This window comes from Hippopotamus amphibius, chromosome 13, assembly GCF_030028045.1.
Source record: "Hippopotamus amphibius kiboko isolate mHipAmp2 chromosome 13, mHipAmp2.hap2, whole genome shotgun sequence".
Taxonomy (NCBI): Eukaryota; Metazoa; Chordata; class Mammalia; order Artiodactyla; family Hippopotamidae; genus Hippopotamus; species Hippopotamus amphibius.
Window position 1 is genome coordinate 44,662,794 of NC_080198.1, and position 24,883 is coordinate 44,687,676.

At 47.7% G+C, this 24,883-nt stretch overlaps 1 protein-coding gene across 8 annotated transcripts in view; it reads left to right on the plus strand.

Moving 5' to 3' along the window:
• The window catches only part of TRAK1 (trafficking kinesin protein 1), a 100,988-nt gene that overhangs the window by 52,006 nt on the left and 24,099 nt on the right, over positions 1 to 24,883 (plus strand). For all 8 annotated transcript variants that reach the window (XM_057704534.1, XM_057704536.1, XM_057704527.1 and 5 more), the window contains 9 exons: positions 6,468 to 6,544; positions 12,499 to 12,615; positions 15,232 to 15,332; positions 16,182 to 16,290; positions 18,125 to 18,203; positions 19,160 to 19,290; positions 19,966 to 20,040; positions 20,603 to 20,740; positions 24,487 to 24,563. In XM_057704534.1, the coding sequence (XP_057560517.1) occupies positions 6,494 to 6,544; positions 12,499 to 12,615; positions 15,232 to 15,332; positions 16,182 to 16,290; positions 18,125 to 18,203; positions 19,160 to 19,290; positions 19,966 to 20,040; positions 20,603 to 20,740; positions 24,487 to 24,563 (878 nt within the window). In that variant the 5' untranslated portion in view covers positions 6,468 to 6,493. The remainder of the gene's footprint in view (positions 1 to 6,467; positions 6,545 to 12,498; positions 12,616 to 15,231; positions 15,333 to 16,181; positions 16,291 to 18,124; positions 18,204 to 19,159; positions 19,291 to 19,965; positions 20,041 to 20,602; positions 20,741 to 24,486; positions 24,564 to 24,883) is intronic.

Sequence of the window (24,883 nt, forward strand, 5' to 3'; positions counted from 1 at the left end):
CAATTAGGACTCCACTTCCTCAAGGGTAGGGTTCATTTGTTTACTCAGCTGTGGTTAAGAGCCCCAACTTGGGGATCACATAGAATCAGACTCTCTCATTATAGCTCTGTGACCTTGTGCAATTTCACGTCTAAAATGTGGGCAATAGTAGTACTTTCCTGTTAGGACGAATGCAGACACTGAAGGAAGCAATAGACTTCCAGCACTTAGAGTGCCGGACACATGGTGAGCTCACATAAGTGAGCCGTTCGGTTGTCACCAAGGAGGCCTTAATGAAATACCCTGGTGATGAATGGCCACCATAGGTCAACTCTGAGTGTTCAGGTTAGGGTGGTATGGATGGTGATAGCATCCAGCAGACAAGGTTCAAGTCCATGGTTGTGTCCTGTCTGACTTTGGATGAGCCACTTGACTCCTCTCTCTGTCTCATAGTGTCTCATGGGGGTCGTACATGCCTCACCGGGTTGCTCTGGGTTTTAAGTGAAATAATATTTGTAAAATGCCCATGGTAGCAGTTAGCAGGTTGTAAATACTTAATAGTCATTTCCTTTCTTCTTCCCGGCCTCTTCCGTGACTAGCTTTGGTGCCCTGCTCTCAGACTACCCTAGCCAGGGAAAGTGAGCCAGTGACATTGTTACACTAAAATTTTAGCTGATGCTGAGGAGCAGGAAAATGTAGCCAGAGCTGTGCTGTCAGGTCTCTGCTCTTGGCAAGTGACACCTCGCTCCCACCTCCCAATGCACGGACCCAGCACCATGCAGATGCCGGTCACGGCCTAATAGACTGCTCTGGGCCAGCCTCTGCTACCACGCCGTCCCACAGGCTGTCCCTGAAGCTGCCACGATAAACCAGCACCTTTCACCTAAGAGGAGTCGTAGCCGGTAGTCTGCCCATTTGCTTCTGGCTTAGGACCACTGCTGCTCATTAGCTGTTGCCTTTCTGTTAATGCAGCTTCTTCCTTAGCAGTTTTGTGCCTCCTCATGTCTTTGTGTCACATTGGACTTGAACTTGATTGCCTCTTTCCAGATGGCTTCTCTTTTATGCGGGAAGCCTGGCAAGGGGGTGATACCTTCCCTGGCCAAGACACGTGCTCATCTGGAGGTGGTGAGATATACACCAGGCTTTTACATTTTCACCCCTCTCTGGGTCCTCTGGTTGGTTAGAAATAAGCCTTTCTTTGCAAAGACTGGTCTGGGAGTAAAACAGAATCTTCCATTTTTTTGAACATCAACCAAGTGTCAGGCCCCAAATAATAAGACTCAGCTGCCATCATGTGACTTATACAGGTGGGAAGGGACCTGGGACATTTGTAAGAATTAGGTTCGTTATGCTTCTGGCCATTTTTGACATGAAGCCACTTAAACAAGAATACAAAGTATTTGTTCTGCCTTTTTTTATTTTGTTCTAAGTACTGACAAATGAGCATTCTTTTTTTTTTTCTTTAACCAGATACGGTGGGCCTCACCCTATTCCTGTATTCCTGTACATACTTCAAGGGCTGCATGAAAATAGTTAGGTTTTATTTGTTTTTTACACTTGATCTTAACCAAAAGTCCGAGAAGCGATTTTTTATTTGTTTTTTAAACCAAATCATATGTGTCATGGATCTTGGTAGTTAATACACTTGGGCTTTGGGGCCAAGTCTAAATTATTTTGACGATAGATATTGAAGGACAACAAACAAAGGCAGGGTGTGGCTGGATCGCCAAGAAACGGCTATAACTTGGGAAAAGGGTAGAGGAGTAAAACCGGAGGCAGCTGGCACTCAGTTTTCTTATGGACATATAATGAAATTCTTCTGCCATCTGAGCAAATATTTATGACAATTATCTATGTGTAAAGTAGGTAGTGGCAACCTTCTATAAAGCACAGGAAGCTCAGCTCAGTGCTCTGTGAGGACCTAGATGGGTGGGATGGGGGTGGGATGGGAGGGAGGACCAAGAAGGAGGGGATATATGTATACATAGAGCTGATTCACTTCATTGTACAGCAGAAACTAACACAACATTGTAAAGCAATTATACTCCAGTAATAAATAAATAAATAAATTAATTAATTAATTAATTAAAAATAGTCTAGTCTGTGTGGGATAGATAGGTTCACATTGCCATTTATCAGTGCTGATTTTCTAATAGATGATTTGCTATTCCTAATTTCTTGTGGCTCCATCGTGAGATCATGAAAGAACGTATTTGCCTTGTCATGTTACAGGAATGTGGCTGGAATATGGCATGTGTAGTTCAGGGATGCTTGTTTGCGTGTTATTTGGTGGTAACTTAAAATATTGAGGTATAATTTACATACTGTAATATTCACCAATTTTAAGTGAACAATTTAGTGTTCTTTAGTAAATTTACTAAGTTGGCAGTCATCACTATAATTCAGTTTTAGAACATACACATCTCCCCTTCCCGCCCCCCATCAGATCCTTCAGGCCTCTTTACAGTAAATCCTTATTCCTACTCCTAATCTCAGGGAACCACCCATCTGCTTTCTGTCTCTATAAGTTGCCTATACTGGATACTTAATCATGAATGGAGTCATGCAATATGTGGTCTTTTATGTCTGGCTTCTACTGAGCATAAAGTTGTTGTTTGTTTTGGACACCTTTTGGTGGGGAAGTGGATTTATTTGGTAGAGTTCCCTTGGTCAGAAGTAGAACCGCTGTTTGAAATACTGTTCTCATGGAGAGAGAAACTTGAGATGGTTTATTGTAGATTGATATCTAGAAAATTGGTGCTTGAAAAGTGCAGCTTGTGCTTGTCTTACTGTTTAAAGCCTCATTTGTTATTCCTCATTTCTCAGAAGAGGAAACCCAAGACACACAATTACGGGGTTTGCCCAGGGCCTCATGGCCTTGGTAGAGTCTCCTTTGAAAACCTGAGCCTCAGGGGGCCAGGGTCAGGGATCTGACCTACACCACAGATGCTTTTTGCCTTCTTTATGCTTCTTAAACATTGTTGATTTGTGCTGACCTCAGCCTTGCCCTCGTGTCCCTTTGTGGCTCCCTCGTTTAGTACAGGAGCCAGACTGGCGTCAGCTCAGTCCCCGCCACATGCAGTCTCATTTGCTGTGACCTTGGTTGGGTCCTTAGCTTCTCTGAGCCTCAGTTTCCTCATCCGTGGAGTAGTCATCATAACAGCACCTACCCAGCAAGGTTGTTCTGAGGAGTAAACGAAAAAAGCAATTAAATCCCCGGACTTAGCAGGGACTCCATCAATGTTAGCTGCTACCCCTGTTAGGAGTCTTCTCGTATATTGAAATTTACGATTTGCGAGCTGTGTGACATTGGATGAGTTAGTTAACCTCTCTGGGCCTCAGTTTATTTGTAAAATGGGGTTAATGTGAGTGCCTACCCTGCAGTATTTATTGCTCTGAGGAGTAAATGAGATAATCCAACTAGAGGGCTAGGAACAAGGCCAGGCTGTAGTCAGCGTGCTTGGTAAAAGTAAGCTGCTGCGTTTACTAATTTCTCTTAAAAGTTGCCTCAGGGAGGACCCTATATTGTAGTCAATGGTATATTTTCTGAAAATATTTTAAGTAATGTTTTCCCCATCAGTGCATGGTCACTACAAAAAAAAAATTTTTAAGCACAGAAAAAGAAAATTAAAATTTGTAACTCTATCCAAATATCCATGCTATTTTTTTGTGTGTGTATTATAAATCTGTCCCCCACCCCCACCAATATATGTATTTTTGAAAACATAACTGGAATAATAGTGCACGTGCTTCCATAGTAGTTTTTCATTTCTACCTCTGATTTCTGTAGCTGGGATCTGTCAAAGGCCTCAGAACCTCCTGGAGGTCCCTACATCACTCTGCACCCCTAGCCCCCGTCACTGTGTACGTGGTGACAGTATGTGCCTGACTGGTTTATGCTGGAAAAAACCCTGGCCCAAGTGCATGTTTTTTGTTTGTTTGTTTGTTTATAAATTTATTTATTTATTGGTTGCTGCACGGCCTTTCTTTAGTTGAGGAGAGTGGGGCTACTCTTCGTTGTGGTGCATAGGCTTCTTATGGCGGTGGCTTCTCTTACTGCGGAGCACGGGCTTTAGAGCACAGGCTCAGTAGTTGTGGCACACGGGCTTAGTAGCTCCGTGGCATGTGGGATCTTCCTGGACCAGGGATCGAACCCGTGTCCCCTGCATTGGCAGGCGGATTCTTAATCACTGCGCCACCAGGGAAGCCCCCAAGTGTATGTTTTATTGGGTTCAGTTGTCAAAGTATGTTAAATTTTTTTACAATTAGCTTAATAGAAGGGCAGCACGAGGGGTCCTTGTAGTGGTGTATACATGAACCTACACAGGCAATAAAATCATATAGAGCTTAACACTCACACACACACACACACACACACACACACACACACACACACAGATGAGTTCAAGGAAAATGGGAAAATCGGAGTAAGATTCCTGGATTGCATCAGTGTCAGTACACTGGTTGTGATATAATTTTACAAAATGTTACTATCAGGTGAAACTTTGGTAAAGGGTATATGGGATCTCTGTGTTATTTCTTACATCTGCATATGATTATCTACACATGATTAACTACGCTGATCTCAATTTAAAAAAATAGCTTTAAAAATGTACGTGTAATTTCTAATTAATACAATTCCTGAGCAAAAAGCTGCTCCAGATCATGTTCTCTTCTGTTAGGGTGACATGGAGCCAAGATTAGTTTAAAGTGTAGCCTGGTTATCTTTTTTTCCAGGAAAGCAGAAGACTTGGTCCTTTGAGGAGAGCAGGGGGGTTGTTAGCTGGCCTTGGAGTCACAGCACAGGCTTCAACACAGAGGCCTTTGTAGCTGCCAGCTGATGACACAGGGACTCCATGCTCTCCTGGAGGGAGCTGGCTGCGGGGCTCCCAGGCCTGGTCTGCACCGTTGCAGAGCACCACAGCTGTGCAACATGAAAACCAACTCCTGTCTGCGGCGTAGAGTCTTCACTTAAGGATTTCTTGTGACCTCCATCTGTTGAACTGTTTAGAGCAATTTGAGCTGGACTCCATCTCCATCAAATGAAATTCTGGTTCAGACCAACCCTGTACATCTCCCTTGCTTTTCCTTGTGGGAAGGGAAGAAAAATGCCTGAGGCAGTGCTCTTCCCTCCAGCCAGTGGCTGCAGCCATAAAGCACTGGGTGGAGGAGAGGCCCGCAAAGGAAACCTCTCCCCTCCCCCACCCCACCCCCACCACCCACTGGCACTGAGGGCCCTGTGTTGGGAGGGTTTCAGATTTGGAACCAGATTTCAGCTCTCCTCCTTAAGCCAGAAAATCATTCCAACAGATCAGATTTCTCTGCACTCCCCAACTAGGATGATCTCTGCTTGCATTCATAAAATATTTAGAGGCCTATTGCTTTCCAGTTGCAGTTCGCCATTCGTAATGCTACTGAGTTTGCTTTAGCAATACACTTCAATTCCCAAAGGCCTCCCATGGGCTGTGACTGCAAGTGGGTTGTTGTGGAAGCTGAACTAAGTCTCCTACTCTTAAAAGAATTATTTTCTAGAGTCTTAGTTATGAGGAGTCACTAACAAGTTATTATTTAGCCCCTAAGTGGCTGGTTTCAAAAAATTTTACACTCTGGCCCTAAATGCATTTGCTTTCATGCCTTCCTCCTCAAAATGAAACCCGTGCTACCTTCATGGTGTTTGGATTACAAGTCGATTCCTTGCCATTGATTAAACATTGATTAAACATTGATAAAACAACCCTGAGATTTTTCTGGAGACTAAAGCTTTCTTTCAGTGCATACCCGTTTTCTCCAATGGAAGAACAAAGACACAGTCCTCCAATGGCCTGCAGGCAGCCTCCTAAGGCCTCTTAAGCAAATGGCATATGTCCTGGAATATCGTGGGGGCGGGGTGTGGTGGATTAAAAAAACTCTATTCCCCTGATGTTCATGGTTTGGAAAGCGCTTGCATAGCCTTAGAATGTAGGCCATTTGGGGAAGAGGGGGCTGTGCCATTCTGAAATTATCAGCTGAGACTGTTTAATAATTATACCAAGAGCTGCCTGGGGAAGGGCCCGCTCTCTCCACGTGGCTGGGTCTGTACAGTGAGAGGGGTCTAGACCCTGTGGGTCTTTCTGACGGTTCACACGTCGGTCGCTGTGCTGCTGACCCGCTGTGGTTTGTTGACTGTATCTGAGGCCAGACCCCTTTCCGCTCCGGCGCCCTGCCCTCAGCACCGCCCCTGAGTGCCGCGTGTGCGTGTGCGTATGTGCACGCACACGCACACACGCACAGTGTCAGGGCTTTGCAGTGAACAGTAGACCCCTGCGCCCTTGCCCCACACGGCTTGGGACTTTTCTCTGGAACCAGGGAATGACACCCAGTGGAGCTGAACCCCGCAAAATCAACCACGCTCTGTGCCCAGGACGACTTTAGAGCCACCTCTGTAGGTGGGTCGTTTGTTTGCAGGCTTGTAGCATCAGTAGTTTCATTGTCGTTTTTTTTTCTTGCAGTTTTATGTGCTGAAAGAGTTGGCCAGATGACTAAGACGTATAATGACATAGATGCTGTAACTCGGCTTCTTGAGGAGGTAAGTGATTCGGGGGAAGGCAAAGGGTTGTTTATAATTGACTGATTATAATTTATATCGATTAAAGCATACATTTCTAGCTTTCTTGGTGAAGAATCTCAGAAATGGAGCCTTCTCAGGGTATAATACAATATTTATTTTTTGAACTGGTAGTTATGTCGGCCCTTGTCACCGTAACTGTTCAGATTTCGGATTTTAAAAGAAATGTATTGACACAGAATAGAGTGGCATTTAAGTAATTGCTATAGAATACCCAGTTTAAGATTTATATACCCTTAAAATATGTACTAATGATATATAGTGTATACAGAAAATGCCAGAAAAATACATCATTATCCATATCTTTGTAATGTTTTTGTTCCATTTTGTTATGTTTTTACTTACATCAAGTTAAGGGAATATTATGCAACATCAGCATGGAAATAACCAAAATAAGCATGGCAAGAAAAATTTAGGAAACTTGCTTAGGATTAGATGAGCTGTGGGTATCTTAGAGACTATGTTTTTCTCAATTTCTTCTCGGCATTCTGTTGACAGTTGAGAGTTAAGGTGCTGTGATGGCCTCTAGAAGCAGATGAGTATAATCCGTGTATCCCCATGCCTGTAACAGGCCAGAATGTGGTAGGTTCTAAGTATTTATTGAGTAATTGCCCATCTTTAAACACTACCTCCCACTCTTCCCCCCAAATCAGGCCTCAGGTGCAGAGGTGCTAACTTTTAGACCCTGGTTTCTGCTCTAGAATCTAGAATGATTTGGGGTCATGTGACTATTCATTAGCCCTTCTTGAGGAAGAGAGCAGAAAGATATTAGAGACACAGAAATCATCATTTTTAGCCAGTGGCAGGACAAAGTTGAAACACAGGACCCAGCAGGAGTGTGGCACCTGAGATGGTTTTTTTTGGGGGGGAGGGGGGGAGTAGGGGCATCTTTTCACTGCATTTTTTATGTCTCTCTCTTTCCCTGTGCTTTCCCCTTCTGTGCATTCAGTGTTCTACCCGCTCTGAGGGCTGGACCCTTCCGATTCCGCCCCACCCCTCTCAGTTCCTGAGGGCTCACCTGCCCTGCTACCCATTCCCCTTCTCATTCTCCTGAAAGCCACCCGCTGGTAGACCCAGTGGAGCTGAGATAGGGCAGGAGCTGAGACCCGCTTGACCACCTGCATGGCAGGGAAGTTTTAAACTCCTCAGCCCCAAATAAGTGAGATGAGAGTTTTTGGCTGTGTGACAGGGCCGTTGGAGAGGCATTTAAGGGCACTGGCCTTCTGGTGGCTCTCCAGTTGCAGCCGTCTTGGCAGCTGCCATTAGCCACCTGGTAGGCTAGCTTGGTGGGCATCGCTGACTTTTGAAAATGGATTTTACAGACCTCTTCCTGCTGTGTGCATTTTCCCCAGCAGTGCCCTGTTTCTAAATCCACTCCTCACCCCACACCCGGTTAGTCATAAAGTCTTCTGAGGGGGGTCCTACGTCCATCCCTTTATTATTTTTTTCCAAGGCCACCACTCCAGCTACTGGAACCCTGGCAGTGAGATTTGAGTTTCTCTCTGCTCTAATTTTCCAAGCCTCTGTAATCACCTCACGTGCCCCCAGCACTCAGAACTCCTTGGTGTGGCATTCAAGGCCACACGCTCAGTCACATTCCTGCATCCTCTCCTTCCTCATCACCAGGATCTGCCACTGCGCTCCTACCTGTGACCTTTGGCACCGTTTGGCTCCTCTGTCTTTTCCTGCCTTTGAGTGTCATACTGCAGGGCTCACTGGGGACCTCTGAAGCTGTCACACACCACCAGCCCCAGGTAGTGGGTGCACCTGCCAGCCCTGAGCACGGGAGCCATCTGTTGTTCTGTTTGCTTTGTTCATCCAACTGGATTGGTTAGACGTTTTTCCAAGGTTGGGTGATTTCTTTCTCCCTTTTAATCTTGGAAATAATAGGCCTTTGATAAATGTCTGCCTCTGTGGTCATGTTTATTATTAAGGGTAGACTTGGACTGAGAGCTGGGTGTTGTCCGTGCATCGTCTCATTAATTCTACAATAGTTCTCAGAAGTAGGTGCCACTATTTTCCCCATGCTGCAGTGAGGGGACCTGCATTTGAGAGGACAGAAGACACCCAGATCGCGCAGCTGCTTTCCAACGCAGGCCCTTACCTGCTGTGCAGGTGGCCCTGTTGCTTTTGGCTGTAGTTGTTTATTTAGTTTTGGGGAATATGGTTAGTTGATTGTCAGTGAGACATTTTTACTTTAAAAACATGAACCTAGTAACTTTTTTTAATGGGATGCTGCTTCAGTGAGTGTCTGTGGCCCACAGTTCCTGCTCCTGCTGAGTGTGAGCTGGCAGGGCTGGGTGAGGACTGTGCAGGGCCAGACCTGGCTCTGCTTGGATGCTTGAGGACCACTTTCAGAGGAGCCTGGGGCTCCAGCCCTGTATGCAGATCCTGGTCATCAGCACTTCACAGTCCATTTTCTTAAATGAGTGTCACTGTATAAAAAAGTATGCTGTTGTCTTTAAAAAAAAAAAAAAGAGTCGCTCAAAAGAATATTTGTGGGGCCGTTCCTTCAGGTGGCTTTTTGCTGTGCTGCTTTGTTTTATTTTTAGCAGCTTATCGTGGCCAGGGTCTGTGTGCATCTGTGTGTTTTATATACAGTGCTGTTCCTCTCCTTATCCTGATCAGAATCACATCTGAGTTGCTGCCTTTCTTTGCAGCTGGGCGGGTTTCCTGGTTCGTCTGACTGCCCCATTCACGGGAAGGTTGTGCTCTGCTGTGCTTTTCTTGGCTTTGGTTCCGTTTCCTCTGGTCCTTTGCTTTGGTTTTGCATGCCTGCCTGATGCAGGCGGGGTGCTGGCAGGAGGGCGCAGCCCTTGGCCAGTGTGGAGAGTTTGCTTCTGGGTTAAAGGGGAAGAGGATTCTGCGGCTTGCCCTGGCTTGCTGCTGTTCAGAATTTACCTTTGGGCAAAGCTGCCTCCTCTGCAGCTGGAGAGGGTTATTCCGGGGGGCCCCTTAGTCATGCTTTTTATTTCAAAATGGGTGAATGAGATGAATCAGCTGCTCAGTGTGGGAGGCAGGCTGCTCTCCATCTCCGGGGCTGTGCCAGGTGGCTTGAGTGTTCATTGGTAAAAGGGGCTGAAATGCAAGTCACAGTCTTTTAAATTTTCAGCGAAACATAGCGACGGAGAGGGAGCTGGGGGAGCCAGAAGGAGCCCCACCTGGCCGCCATCTCCTGGGGAATAAAAGAACCGGTTCTTTTAATAGCTGATTTCCAAGGGTCTCAATTTACTTATGGTCTCATTTTCTCACTGTAGTTTGATCCAGTGGTCATTTCCTAGCTGTTTTTCTGGTTTTAGAAGTAAATATTTATTGTATGTTGGCTGGTTGTAAGAGATGAGCCTCTTTCTGTTCCTGAAATTCTTAAAGAGAAACCCAACCAGTCTTTTGCCTTAGAAAAACCAGAGAGCTTCTGATAACTTTTTGGTTTAAATATTTAATTTCCTCTCTGAATACTTTTAGTGTAACTTCCTTTTTCTCCAGCAGACCATTTTCTTTATGTTACTGTAAAGATTCGATTTTGGGTGTAGACAAAGTGAGAGCTCCCCAGTCATGAGGGCAAGGCGGCCCTCAAGCCTGAGGTTTGATGTGTATTAGAGTACAGTGGGGAGGGGCGGGGTCTTCGTTGTTGAGCCCCCACCCCCTTTGTTTCCTTCTCCTGCCTGCTTTCCATTCCTCTTGGGTTCTGGCCGCGCGTGCCTTCAGCATCTTTCACGTGCTCAGCCGTGCCTTGCCCAGCCTGTCTTCATCCGTATGATCTCAGCTTGATCCGTTTGCACTGAAATCTGCATACGAAACGTCTGTGCGTGCTGGAACTCAGCAGCTTGGATGCACGATGGCAGGCAACACACAGCAGTAGGTTGTGAGCCGACAAGCACAAAGCACCTGCTGGGTATTCAGTCTGAGGGCTTGTTCTAGTAGAGAGATTTAATAGACTGGAGTGAGATTCACAGAGACCCCACTTCCGAAGGGAAACGGACAACGGCACTACAGTTTTAAATGAGAGGGAACCAGCTGAAACCACCTGCACTAGTTGCTAATTTTGAGGCGACCCCTGGAGAAGTGGGTTCCCTCACATAATCCCTGTGGGTCACTTCCTCTGGGTGCCAAATACACACAACAGTTGCATCCAAGAAGTGATAAAGGGTTGCTGAGATAAGGGCCCTCCTTGGTAGACACAGTAGCCAGCACGGGTGAATGCACAGAGGAGGGTGTCTCGGTTGGTTGGGCAGACTCACTGGTCCCCTTTGTTCCCTGGGAGGGCATGAGGGAGAGGCACAGATTGGGAAGTTGTTGGAGGAATTCATGGCTCATTTGACATGACACCCAGCTGGCTTCTGGGACAGTAGTGACAGGAGTTACAGGTTTCAGGACCATGGAAGACCTCGGGGAGAGAGATTATCATTCATGCAGGAGCTCCAGAGAACCAAATTGATGTTGGATGCAGTCCCTCCCAAACTATGCCTTGATCTCCAGTGCTCTGCTCATAATTCAGCGAAACTCCTGTGATAAGCAAAGGAAGATGTGCAAGAAGATTCTTTCAAGGGTCCCTCAGCTAGTCTGCCCCTCCACCCTACCTCATCTCACGGGCGAGGCAACTGGGCACCAGGGATGTTCAATCAGAACCCAGACTCTCAAATTTTTGGGTAGAGCAGTTCACCTGGAGCAGTTAAACTTTTGATGGTACCTACTATGAGAAATGCCTCTTAGGTTATAGGTAAATATGTGACACGCAAAATTTAAACATGAAATGGTAACCTTACTATGTGGAATGCGCTTTGGTATTTCAGGTCTGTGCTGTTGAATGTCATTTAAAACAAAATGGCAGTTGCTGTGACTAAAGTGATTCTCCACCTACTGATGGTTTATAATCTGTTTGGAAAAAAATGGATCTAGAGAGTACCCGATCCTTGTTAGGTGGAAGCTGTATGACCACGTGGTTATCAGAAGCGAGAATTCCTCCCCAGCTTTTTTCTGCTCGAAATTGCATGTCCCTGTTCTTACTCCAGATGAACAGAATCATTAGCACAGGCTTCTAAAAGGATTTCATTTTCCAGAGTTATCCTCCCCATGCCAACCCCCACCTAAAAGTGAGCAAGTGAATCCTCTCATGGTGGCAAGCCGTTTCACCAGCAAGGATCAATGAGTCTGCGTTTGGTGATGGTGTCCACCCTGCTGTCTCACTGTCAGGGGACAGCGTCCCCCCATAAAGGCAGCTGTACCTTATATGCCACTAAAGAGTTTCCTCTGTGCACTGCTGTGCTCTAAATGTCAGCAGCTGAGCTAACAGAAAATTCTGTCTTCAACAGTCTTTATTTCTGAAGTAGGGCAATTTTATGCATTATTTCTCCATTTTTAAAGCTATTTCTTTAAAAATAAAGCCCAAGTAGCCTACCTCCTATAAGTAAAAGAATCACGTAACTGTATTCTATTTTAGAGTAACTTAAACATTTTTGTTCCATATGCGGTAAATCTAAGGAACTCAGTAAATTCCAGCTTGACTTGTGCCAAGGGAGGCTGCCTAGGCTATTTTAAGAACGCTTTGGAATTTCTCGATGTACTTATTCATCCAGCAAATAGTTACTGAGTGTTTCCTTGTGCTGGGTGCTGGCGGTGCTATAGTCCAGCCCCTCAGGTGGAGGTTACACAAGGACCAAAAGCGTTGCATAGAAAGGTTTTTGGGAGCATGTTTTTCCTATAGCAAGAGACTTGTTTTCATTAGATTGGAAGGTTCCCTTTCATTGCTGGGAGCCCGTGTAGCTGAGTTTACTCCTCTTTGAATGGGTATCAGATGCTGGTCCATGGGTGGTGAATTAGTAATTCTCTTGTGTTCCTCAGTTGACACTGAGTCCTGTGGGCTCCTGCTGGAAGTGCAGGTTTTTCTCAACCTCTGCTCTTGCTTCTGCCTTTCACAGAAAGAGCGGGATCTAGAGTTGGCTGCTCGGATTGGCCAGTCATTGTTGAAGAAGAACAAGACACTAACTGAGAGGAACGAGCTGCTGGAGGAGCAGGTGGAACACATCCGGGAGGAGGTGAGGCGCTGGCGGCAGGGGGCGTCTGCAGGAGCTTGGGTGCCACAGTCACGGCCAAAGAAGGTGATGATTTACCGGGATCCCGTTGGGAAAGGCGCCCTCTAGACATGCAGAGCTGCCTTTCTGCTGCCCCTTCTGTTCGTTTGTATCTCCTTCTGACAGTGTGGACGGGATCGCCCAGGCGGGGACCAGCCCACATGTAGGCCCCCAGTGTAGACCAGCCACAGTCCCCGTCCTCCAAGAGTCCAGATCATCATATCAGCTGAGAAGGACACTCAGAACTTGGCAAAAGTGCACACAGGCTATTCCAGCAATGAGCGGGGATTCCTGAACCGGGGTGGGTGTGGGCAGACGGGGAAGGAACCGCAGCCGGAGGCCGGCCATGCTGCAGAGCGAGGCAGCGACTGCCTCTTCATCAGCACGATGTAATTTTGTGTTTGTAAAACAAAACCAAAAATAGCCTGTTGTTTTCATGACAGAAACCCTACTATTTTGATGATACAGATCTTGGCTGACGTCTTCAGCCCCCGTCATTGTGGAGGGTGGGGGACAGGGGATGAACGTTTTAGGCTTCACTTAGGGGCTGAAGTCTCAGAGGAGCAGCACTGGTTTTCTGGGAGGGGTGTTGTGTGGACAGGAGGAGGAAGGCTGCAGAGACAGGCGGGATTGCTATAACAAGAGTTCGGAGCTTAGGGACGTCCCTGGTGGTCCAGTGGTAAGGAACCTGCCTTCCCGTGCGCAGGGGATGGGGGTTCAGTCCCTGGTCAGGGAGCTAAGATCTCACATGCCACAGGGCAGCTGAACCTCTGAGCCACAACTAGAGAGCCCACAACGAAGCGCCCGCCTGCTGCAACGAAGACCCAATGCAGACATAAATAAATAAATAGTAAATAAATAAATATAAAAAAAAAAAAGTTAGGCGTGTACAGCCAGGCAGCACTTGGTAGCGTCTTTGCCATCATCCTAACTGTCCTTTGGACAGTGACTTTGCACTGTGAGGACTTTGGCTGGCTTTCCTTCTTCTTGTTCTTCTCCCTTATTTTCTATCAGAAGCTTTCTTAGTGAGAGGGGATACCCTTATTCATGTCCCTAAGACATATTCAGACTTTTTTCCTCATTAAAGCTATTCCCAGCTATTGTTGTCTGGGTTTAATAATCACTTAATGTGGTGAAATAGATTTGCCACTAGATAAGAAAAAGGTTTTTTAAGGGTTTATTGTAATTTTTATTGATTTTTTTTCCCCTTCCAATTTTATTGAGATACAGTTGACATACAGCACTGTATAAAGAAAAGTTTTAATCCTGGGCTTTCTTTAAAAGATGATGAGGTAGGATACGGTTGTATTCTAGGAGAAATGAAGTTGACCCCTGTTCTCCTGGCCTCCAGCATCTTGACCTGAATCCCCCTTCTCCCAATTATGGGAGAAAGTCAGCCTGGCCCCTTACTCGGCCCCTTCTGAGCAGAGGGACATGCCATCAGGAACCAGTAAATGGTCACCCGTCACCCCTCATGCACTGCTTCTCCACGTTGCTGCCCTTGCTTGGGGCTTCCTCACCTCCCACAAAATGCATCCTGTGCTGTGGGGGTAGAAGCACCTTTTTTCCCCTTGGGAAACCTTGCAGTTTGTAAACTGTTTCCCTTTGGCACATCATTAAATGATCAGTCTAGGTGCTGAAGCTGAAGCCTTTATGCACATAAAACTGGCTTCTCCATGGAAGGTAAAATCTATTCACTGCGTTGTGTAGAAAAGTTGGAGTAAACTGTAGACCCCAAATCAAATAGAAACAAGAAAGAATTAAAACAGTTATAATTCTCACTCAGTGCTGGTTGCCTCTTCATCGGTGCTGAATAGTGAAAGGGCAGGTGAAAAATGTTATGGCTCAGGTTTGTTTATTTTAAACCTGAAGTATAAATAAGTGTGATTTGCAGAACCATCCTTGCAGTAGTTGGTATGGCCAGTTTCTGATGGTTGCCTCTTTTCTTCCTGTATCTGGATTTCCTATCTGTAACCATTGAGTACAAAGCAAGGTCTGGCCAAGTTTAGCCGGAATTCCTGTGAGAGTGTAGCAGTCCCAAGCTGGGGCTGTGAGATTTTCCAAGTGAGAGAATAAGGGTTGACCGGCCTGCTGCCTGTAGCTGCCCACCCAGAACTGGCATCACCAGGGTCCTGGTCCGAGATGAAATTTGATGTTGGCACAAGTGAATGACCGCTTCCTTCATTTGGTAACATGGTCCACTTCTCTAGATGTTTTCCCAGCTGGTCATCTGTTTACTTACAAAGCCCCTGTGCTGTCTTGTCCCTCACCCCCAACCTCCAGCCATCATTCTAGCACCTTCTAGTCCCCTCTCACCTCTTCTCTGTACCAAAGTAAAAACTACAAATTTAAGCAGAGGGATTTTTGCCAACTTGATTGTATTTTTGCCAACTTGATTGTATTTTTCTTAAATGGGATCAAACTCAATCCTTTGTTTTCCTTGAATAGCACAAAATCAGTGACAGGCCTTCACTTTGAATGAGGAATTTTAAAAATGTTGTGATTGAGCAGTAAAGTGTTAAAGCATGAGTGGGGATGCTGTCACATTTGGAGAGTGCGTGACAGGCTGTGTTTGTGCAGGTGTCACAGCTCCGGCATGAACTGTCCATGAAGGATGAGCTGCTTCAGTTCTACACCAGCGCTGCAGAGGAGAGTGAGCCGGAGTCCGTGTGCTCCACCCCGTAAGTCCCCCGAGGGCCTGTCTCTAGAGGCTGGAGCACTGGCTGGCTGTGGTCTGTGTCCTTGGAATTGCCTAGACAGGGTCACCTTCACTGGCAGCACAGGTCACTGCTCTCAGCCTTCTCCAGGCCAGGCATCTCCAAGTGCCTCTGACAGATTGAGTTTCCTGTTCTGATGGGATTTTAGTTTTCCTTTTCCTGGGTCTTACTGCTTATTTGTCAGTTGAGATGGATTTGGCTTGGCTGTTAATGAGTAACATGCTGGGCTCTGCTGTTGGAGGAGACACGAGATTCTGGAACCAGCAGTACTGTGGTGGGTCCTTGAGGGGGTGTTTGGGGAGGGGGTGCTCCTCTGAGTCAGCAGAGTCTCCTATTACGAACACGAACTCGAGAGCCCAGTGGCCTGAGTTCAGATCTCGGCTCTGTGATGCACTAGCTTGTGTGCTTATGGCCACGTTACTTAACCTCTCTGTTTGTTTCCGCATGTGTGCAGTTGGGATAATAATAGTGCTTAGTTCTTACAGCTGTGAGCACTGAATGAGTTCATACATGTAGAGTACTTAAAATAGTTCTTGGCACATAGAAGGGTCCCAGAATTGTGTAGGCTTCAAATAGAGTTGGTTCCCCCGAAATCTGAGGCCAAGTGGCAGCAAAGGGTTGGGATGTGGGTGTGAAGTGCTGTGAGCCTGTGCTGTTTTCCTGGGCGGGGGAGGGAGCAGCCTGATGGGTCATTGTCACACCTGTGCCTTTCGTGAGCTTTCCTTGAAATGGCCCTTCTCTGTGCTTCTCTGTGGTTCGCCAGGAGGTGGGAGGAAATGTCTCCCTCCCTAGAAAGTGAACTTTCTCCCCCAGGTTGAAGAGGAATGAGTCGTCCTCCTCCGTCCAGAATTACTTCCATCTGGATTCTCTCCAGAAGAAGCTGAAGGACCTGGAAGAGGAGAACGTCGTACTTCGATCCGAGGTGAAGTGCATTCCCTGCCCTTGTCTGCTCTGCAAGGGTGGTGCCCGTTTGCTTCTGTGGTGAGAATAGCCGTGATTATAGCCCCGCGGTTCTCAAGGGTGGTGGTCTGTGGAAGAGCCACCTGCACCTGGGGTCACAGCCACACCGAGTGCCCAGTGGGTGTGCCTCATTTATGAGCCGGGCGTTGCCTTCGAGGGCAGCACATACTGTCCGGGCTGCAGCGGACAGACTGGTGAATTCTGCAGCGTGAGGCCGGTTAAGAGCAGCAAACCCTCTCCTTCACAGTTAGGGCCAAAGCTCCTGGAAAGTGGGGCCTTGCCGAGGTGGTCTCCAGCTTGGACTTGGAGGCCAAGGTGTAAAAGCCTCATTTTCATGTTACTGCAGGTCAGATGTGTCCTAAGGAAATAGTACATGAGAACTTGGAGATGTGTTTCTTAAATAGTCGACTTAAAAAGGTTGAACCAAGACAGGCTGGGAACTCAACGCTTCTGAGTATTTCTGATTGGTTGGTCACTGTGCTAGGCGCTTTGCGTGCATTCTTTTAAAAAAATCTTCACAACAAGGCTGGAAGCTGGTTACTTTCTCATTTACAGTAGGGAAAACTGGGACCCAGACTGCTAGGTGTTTTGATTGTCCAAGATCTTGCAAATTAGTGGACAGCAAAGCCAGGGTTTGCAAGTCTCTGTGACTCCAAACCCCTCATTATTTCCCTTCACCCAGAAATGCAGATGCATGCAAGTTTAATAGTTTGTGTAATTATCGGTTTATGCTCTCTAGCCAGAGATATGATGCAGGCCTGTTTATCAGGCCTTGTTTGTCAAGTTTGAGGTGCATGCTCACCTAAGCTAGCTCAGGGCTCCCCGAAGTCCCTCCAATAGGGCAGACCACCTGTTACCTTGAACTTGCCTCACATGTTGGAAAGAGCCTCACATCTGGGCTTAACAGGGTGCTCTTATGCTTGAGGAAAGGGTCATGTCTCTTAGCCCTCATCTCTTCCAGCCCCTCGTTTACTGATGTGAGATGTAAGCCCAGAGCAACCAATCAGATTGCCCAAGCTTTCTCTGCCAGCCAGTGGCCGAGCCAAGACTACAGTCCAGTTTTTCCCATTCTGAGTTCCCGCACCTGCCCCAAGTAACTGCTCTAGCCCTTGGCACACAGCGATTGGTCCTTCCTTCAGAGTCTTCATCTAAGGCAAGCGGAGGCAATCTGATCCCAGCCTCAGATTCCGGCTCCTCCACCTGGCTTTCGGGACTGTGACGTCTCTGGGGCCAGGACCTGAGGGCTCAGAGATACCTCTCTAACTGGGCCGTTTTCTTGGGGCCTTCCGATCTCTATCTTCCCACCTTTTCAGCCAGGAGCAAAGCCATCCAGAGTCCGAGGGTAGCTCTTGGGTCTCTGTACTTGAGTGCTTTCATACCATACCTTGTTTTTGCTCAGCTGAATACGGCAGGTCTAACTTGCAGGACTGTGCCTGGCACATAGTAGGTGTGATATGTTAGCCATTCTTGTGGTGGTGGTGATCCTTAGAATGCCCACAGTAGGCAGGGCTGTGTCATAGGCACTGTGTGGGTCACAAAGGGGTCCATGGCTTTGAGCCGAGACAGACGCATGTGGATAGACAGGCGGACTGATAGAGGGGCCGCTCACTCTTTTAGCAGGTGCTTTGTGTGGTGCCCTCTAGTGGTCGGGATAGGCTTTCTGTATCTGAGGGTGCAGTGGGTGACAGCTGGGGAGATGCTGAAGGGCGGGGTTCCAGACCCAGGTTAGCCCTCGCGGCATCCCCCAGCCCGCCCAGGTGTGCCTGTGGGGCCTCTGACCTGAACCCTGTCCACAGGCCTGCCAGCTGAAGACGGAGACCATCACCTACGAAGAGAAGGAGCAGCAGCTGGTCAACGACTGCGTGAAGGAGCTGAGTATGGGCTGCCCCTCCCCACTCCCGTCCCCCCCCTTTTCCTTTCCGCATCTGCCATCATTAAGACCAGGCAGATCTGCATCACCGGTGGTCCTGCCGGCCTGGGCTCAGTAGCATGTTCTTCTGAAAACGACAGGCCTCTCCTGATCTTGTGTGGCACCCCTCACTCGCATTCATGAGAGATTGGGTGCGGGGTTGTCAGCCACATGTTCCCGGCCTCTCGCTGAGATGGCTGTTTGATTTCAGTGTTGGCTTTCTGCTGGAATATTGGTTATTTCATGTCTAAGGTCCAGCCTCGGAGTCCTGAGCTGAAGATGTGGGAACACAGCCTTCTGGTAATTTGACGTGGGACCGCTGAGGCCAGCGGTCTCAGCTTTGCAGACACTACGTGCTTCCCCCACCCTCTCCATTATAAGCCATGTTAAGACCGAAGGGCAACAGAGTCCTCTGAGTGTCAGCAAAATACCAAGTCAGTGCGACACGCCCTATGTTTACATCTAGTAAAATGAGTTATGGCTCTGAATATGGGTTGGAAACGCCCAGGGATATTGTGTTGTGCACGGCAAGAGTTCCTTTCTAGAACAGAGTGTATCCGGGGCTGCTGTTACTGAAGGGGATGTGTTCCTGTGTGGAACGTGTGGAATTGGCCAGAGGTGCCTTTTGTTTGGTGTGGCCCCTCCCGGCTGACTGCCAAAGCCTGCCCGATGTTCTCTGGGGAGGTGGCTCTGGGCAGTGAGGGGAGGCCCTGACACCAAGCCTGGGAGCCGCAGCTGGGGGGGCCAGTGACTCCTCACGACAGACTCGACCCATACAGGAAGATGGGGACTCTCCCTCCAAGCCGTCTTCACGTGTCCTGTCCGCTCCTCCCTCTGTCTTGTAATAAAGATGTTTTTTCTTGGACAAACCACAAAGAAACCAGTCTCTCTGACTCTTGCGATTGTCGTTTCTTGGTCAAAGGGGACGCCAACGTGCAGATTGCCAGTATCTCAGAGGAGCTGGCCAAGAAGACGGAAGATGCTGCCCGCCAGCAGGAGGAGATCACACACCTCCTCTCCCAAATAGTTGATTTGCAGAAGAAGGCAAAAGCTGTAAGGCTTCTGTTTCTCTGGTTGATATAAAACTAGCTGTTCTGAGGTTGAGAACGGGCATTCACCCTAAAGACAGTGCCCTTTAGATTCATATGTTAGGAATTTGTGCTGTCCCTTTAGAGCCTTTGCTGAAGCCTAGCGGATTCAATAGCATAAAACTTGTTGCCCTGAATTGGCAAGGGGATCATATTTATTACCACTTATCACCTAAGAAATATCTGCAAATGACTAGAACTCATTAAGAAAGGAAAGGGGCTGTAAACAGAGAGTTTTGGAATTTAAAATGTGAATCATCTAGTTTAGTATTTGTCCTTATACAGGGCACCTGTATGTTCTGCAGCAGAACAGCGTCCCCTTTAGATTTAAGATGAAGCAGCAAAAAAAACAATTAACTTTCCCACATCAGGCCTTTGCCGGAAGCCCGAGGTGAAATGCTTCCAGAGAGCGGCTGTGGCAGTGGAGGTGGGGGTGGGCCATAGGGAGTGAACACGGACAGAGGAAATACGTTGCCTTCCAAACTATGTAAAAGACAAAATTTTACTCCAGTATAAGATGAAAATCTCCCCGTGGACGCATGATAGGATCATAAAGGATCAGGTAATAAGAGGGAAAATAGACTTTAGACTATTCTCTGTGTCTTCAAAGAGAAGCTGATTTCCCTTTGCCACATTCCAGTGTGCAGTGGAAAATGAAGAACTCGTCCAGCACCTGGGGGCCGCCAAGGATGCCCAGCGGCAGCTCACAGCCGAGGTGAGTGGCTCTCCCTCATTTCTTCAGGGCCCCGGTCCCCGCTGGGGTACGTCAGCCTCCCTCTGACAGGCCATGGGCTGCGTCCATCTCAACAGCCATTTTGACACTGAGTTGAATGTCATTCTTGCTCCTAAGGCAGCTCCCAGTTCCTCTCACGCTGGTCGTGAGCACCTGGGAGGCTGGGCTCTACACCAGCCTGGAGCCTGGCGTGCAGGGGCTCCTGATAAACGTTCCAATAAGGGAAAGGACACAGAGTGCACCACGTACAAGGAGCCCCGTTCAAAGATGTGGCAGGAAACGAGGGAGTGATGATTTGCCCTCTCGTTTGTTTTATCTCAATTAGCCATTGTTAGTGTTTTAGGAGATTTCTGAGTCTGCAAGCTTGTCCCAAGTAAAAGAAAAACTGTGCCTCAAGGACTCTTTGGCCTCAGGCCACAGGGCAGCAGGTCCTGTGGGGGGTGGGAGCCTCTGTTAGTGGTCCTGTGTCTTCCTGGCTCTTGGGTGGGCGCGTGGTGCCCGGTCTCACCATCCTAGCCCTCTGCACTTTCCTGGTCTCCTGCAGCTGCGTGAGCTGGAGGACAAGTACGCCGAGTGCATGGAGATGCTCCACGAGGCGCAGGAGGAGCTCAAGAACCTCCGGAACAAGACCATGCCCAACGCCACGTCGCGGCGCTACCACTCGCTGGGCCTGTTTCCCATGGTGAGTGCCCGCCTGCCGCCTGACCCCCGCTTCTCACCCTCAGGCCAGCAGGCGCTACTGGGAGGAGGGCGGGTCTGGAGCTGCGTCTCTGCAGGTGGCTTCTCCTTTTACAGCATGGATCTGGATCCCGGTTGAGGGCTTGTGAGCGCAGCCAGTAGCTTCTTAACCACATGGGGCAAGTTGGTTCTTCTTTTTTTTTTTTTTTTTTAAAATAAATTTATTTATTTATTTAATTTATTTATTGGCTACGTTGGGTCTTCGTTGCTGCACACGGGCTTTCTCTAGTTGCTGAGAGCAGGGGCTACTCTCCATTGTGGTGCTCGGGCTCCTCATTGTAGTGGCTTCTCTTTTTGTGGAGCACAGGCTCAGGCGCGTGGGCTTCAATAGTTGCGGTACACGGGCTCAATAGTTGTGGTGCACAGGCTTAATTGCTCCGTGGCATGTGGAATCTTCCTAGAGCAGGCCTCGAACCCATGTCTTCTGCATTGGCAGGCGGATTTTTAATCACTGCGCCACCTAGGAAGTCCTGGTTCTTTATTTTCCATGCCTCAAATCTGTCTTTTCTACCTCTGCCCTTAGAAGATAAATTTAGTAGGAACTAGATTTAATAGGCACCTCAGATATTTGGAAGATGCTCTTTATACATTATTTTTTCTGACCTTATTAGAGTACGTGCTATTTTGGCCTCACAAGTGCATCCAGAATTCTTAAATTGCCTTATGTTTCTACTGGTTCTTTGTATGCCTATTAACTGTTCTCCTGGTGGCTTCCGGTATCTGTGATCTGAAAAAATATTTCCCTCTCTGCTGGGTGTGGCATTTTTATATTTTTCATATTATTTCCCCACTAGCTTATTTCTTTAACCCTGGCCTAATCTGTTTCATGGGTAAGCTTTCGGGGAATGTGGTTGAGAAGGGGGCTTTCCAGGAGGCTGACCTCTCCCTGTGGAAAGGTGCCCCTCTGCTGGCCATTTCCCAGTAATATTTGGGGAACTTTTCCATTTTATCTTCTGTCAGACTAGGGCCCTTTGAAGGTGGAGACCATGTCTTATCTGCTATTTCCTCCTTCCCTCCCTTTAATACTCTGCACCTAGCACAGTGCTTGGTATGTTGTAGAGCTGTAGCTGCTTATGAGATATTAGATCTGGATGGCTGGATCAACAGACTGAAAAACAAACCACCGAAAACTTTTCAGGCTCTATTTCCATGCTTCGATGAGACACCAGTTCTCTCTGTGAGAGAATAACTTTTGAAAAACTCTCCTAAACGAGACAGGAGTGGAGGGCTGTATAAATGTTTGTGAAACTTGGTCCCTTTCAAATTAGCCTTTACCCAGGGCTCTTTTTTCTTCACACCTTCCCCCTCCCCACTGCAGACACTGTCACCCAACCCCTTGCTGTCTGACCCACTTTTTTCTAAATCACGATCTCCTTTTTTTCTTTGATTGCACATATGAAGTCAGGCTATCTCTCTCTCAACCTGATTGAAATCTAAGGGAAACCAAAAAGAAAGACACAACATAAATAATCAGCATTCCAGGAAGCAGATTGCTGATCCAGTGATTCCGGGAATCCCAATGAAGGCAGCAGAGGACATTCTATCCCCTGAATCCCCTGATCTAGAGCTGACTATGCTCGGCTCACAGATGGGCCTGTGTAGCTTTGTACACTTCCTGCCTCACTTTCCCTCCTTCCCGGCTTTACATCCCCCAGGGCTGTCTTGTTTCCTGCACGCCTGGGATTCACTCTCCTGCGTTGCCCACTCTCAAGGACAGGCCTGTATTTTAAAACTAAACCACGACATCAGAAAAGTTGAATTGAAAGTCTGCATTTGGGTTTCTTCTGCAGAGATTGATTCTCAACTTTTATTATTTGCTGAGGTGGAGCTTTTGTTTGCCTTTTTCTACTGTTGACCGAGCTCAATTTTTGAAAATGGCTATTTCTAAAGTGCATTATGCATGAAAAGAATTTAAGGCAGTCTTAAAGGTTGCATCATGCCCGTGTTTCTGGAGCAGAACACCTGGATCTGCCTCTCCTGCTCCCAGCCCTTCTAACTGCTAAGTAGAACAGTGAGTAGCAGTTTTGCTCAAGTCTGTTCCCAGTTCTCTTGTCTTATGGCAAGAGTTCTTAATCTGGGATCTACAGACAGGATTCAGGGGGCCCTTGAACTTTAAGGGAAGATTATATCTTTTGTGTTCATTAATCCCTGACTATACTTGATGTTTCCTTCCCTCATGAAGGTAGGTAACAAACTGCAGCGATATTAGCATCCCTGTGACTTTGTCATCCGTCAAAATCACAGCTCTTTCCACAGCACGTGTCAGTTGCCGCAGATGTCCCAAAACATCACCTGTGCTAATCTCTGCTTCAAAGTGACATTCATTGAAGCCCAATCTTGTGTGTTACTCTATAACACTTGCAGTTATTCATATTTTAGTAATTAACTCGATATATGTGGCTTCCTCTTTAATCCTAATTATTTTATTCATTTAAAAACATTATTTTGAGAAGGGATCCATGCTCATCCCCAGACGGGCCAGGGGGATCACGGCCACAGAAGTCACGGACCCTGCTGTGCCTTTCACCCAGACTGGCAGTGTCATTAGTAGTTTGGTATCTTGTTTCTCTCAGGTGGTATAAAGGTCCTTCCCTTGTGCAGAACTCAGAATGTCAACAGTATTAAGAAAAATAAACTAGCTTAAAACTTCCAGCTTCCAGACAGGAGCATCCCCAGTAGACTGTGGGGCCCTGGAGGTGGACACCCTGGAGGCCCCATGCTCTGTCAGCTGGGAAGCCACTGACCACAATGGCTATGTAAACTTAAATCAGTTAAAATTAGTGCAGTTAAGAATTCAGTTCCTCAGTCACACTGGTCACATTTCAAGCGCTCAGTAGCCACCTGTGGCCAGTGGCTCCCGTATCGGACGGTGCAGAAGGAGAACATTCCCGCCGTCGCAGGAAGTTCTGTTGTTTGGCACAGATTTAGCCCTTCCCTTCAGGTTGTCGTAGGTGGTGTCCTCCTCTGAGGCCTCAGCAGGTGCTTTTCTGCACACCCTGTCCTGTTGGCATCCACCTGCGTGAGCACGAGGGATTGTCAGGCTCCACCTCCCCCAGTGAGGGCAGTTCAGGGAGAGGGGTGCCCTGCGTTGTTGAGTCTCAGCCTGGGGCTTGGCCCATCCAGGAGGGGAGAAGTCCTCAGTGACTGGTCTTCCCTAGACCCACGGATTCACGACCTGGCTAGAGAAAGACGCAAGTGGACTGTTCAGAGAACTGGCAAGGTCTTAACATGTTTGGTGTCTTCTTGGGGAGGAGATGAAGGATTCCTGGTGGAAATGAGATGTGAGCTGGTCATTAAAGGTGGGTGGGCCACGGATCATTGGTGGGGACAGGAGCTTTCTCTGTGGGAGGCCAGGGATCACAAGAGCAGAGGCCCAGATGACAGTGCCCATCACTCAGGTCCTCCCCGACAAAGCTGTCTGCCTCTCCTTGTGGTCACCATCACAGCTCTGTGGTTTGGCCCAGGGAGCACAGAGTTTGCTCTCAGGCCCTCAGCTCATGGGCGCAAAGGGGCTTTACACTCAGTGCCGTGGGGATCACTCAGCCAGGCGTTCTGCCAGTGGCGGATGCTGCCATCCTTGTGTTCGAGGCCTCAGTTTATACTCTGTGGCCAGCCTGGCTTCGTGCCTCTTCTAGAGACAGAGCACTTGAATTGCTACTCACTTGCTGTGTGTCTCCCGGCTTTTCCCAGGACTCCTTGGCGGCGGAGATCGAGGGAACCATGCGCAAGGAGCTGCAGCTGGAAGAGCCTGAGTCACCAGACATCGCGTACGACCTTGGTTCTCAGCTCCCAGGGGCTGTGGGGTGGGGTGCGCCCCAGATGCCAGCAGTGATCACTGCAGTCTAGATTAAGGGAAATTAGAGAACACAGTTGACAACCTCCTCCTCCTCTGGTTGGGTTTTAAATATGTATTATGAACTTGCAGAAAGTTGGGGAAGGACAGATGTGTTTCCCATCTCTCTGCACACAAGCTCCATCTTGACACCACCACACATTTTTATCTTTCTTTTCAGTGGAAAACATTACTTTAAAAAATTTTTAACATGTTAGGAAAAGAAAAATAAGATGCAGTATGAGATGGATAGAG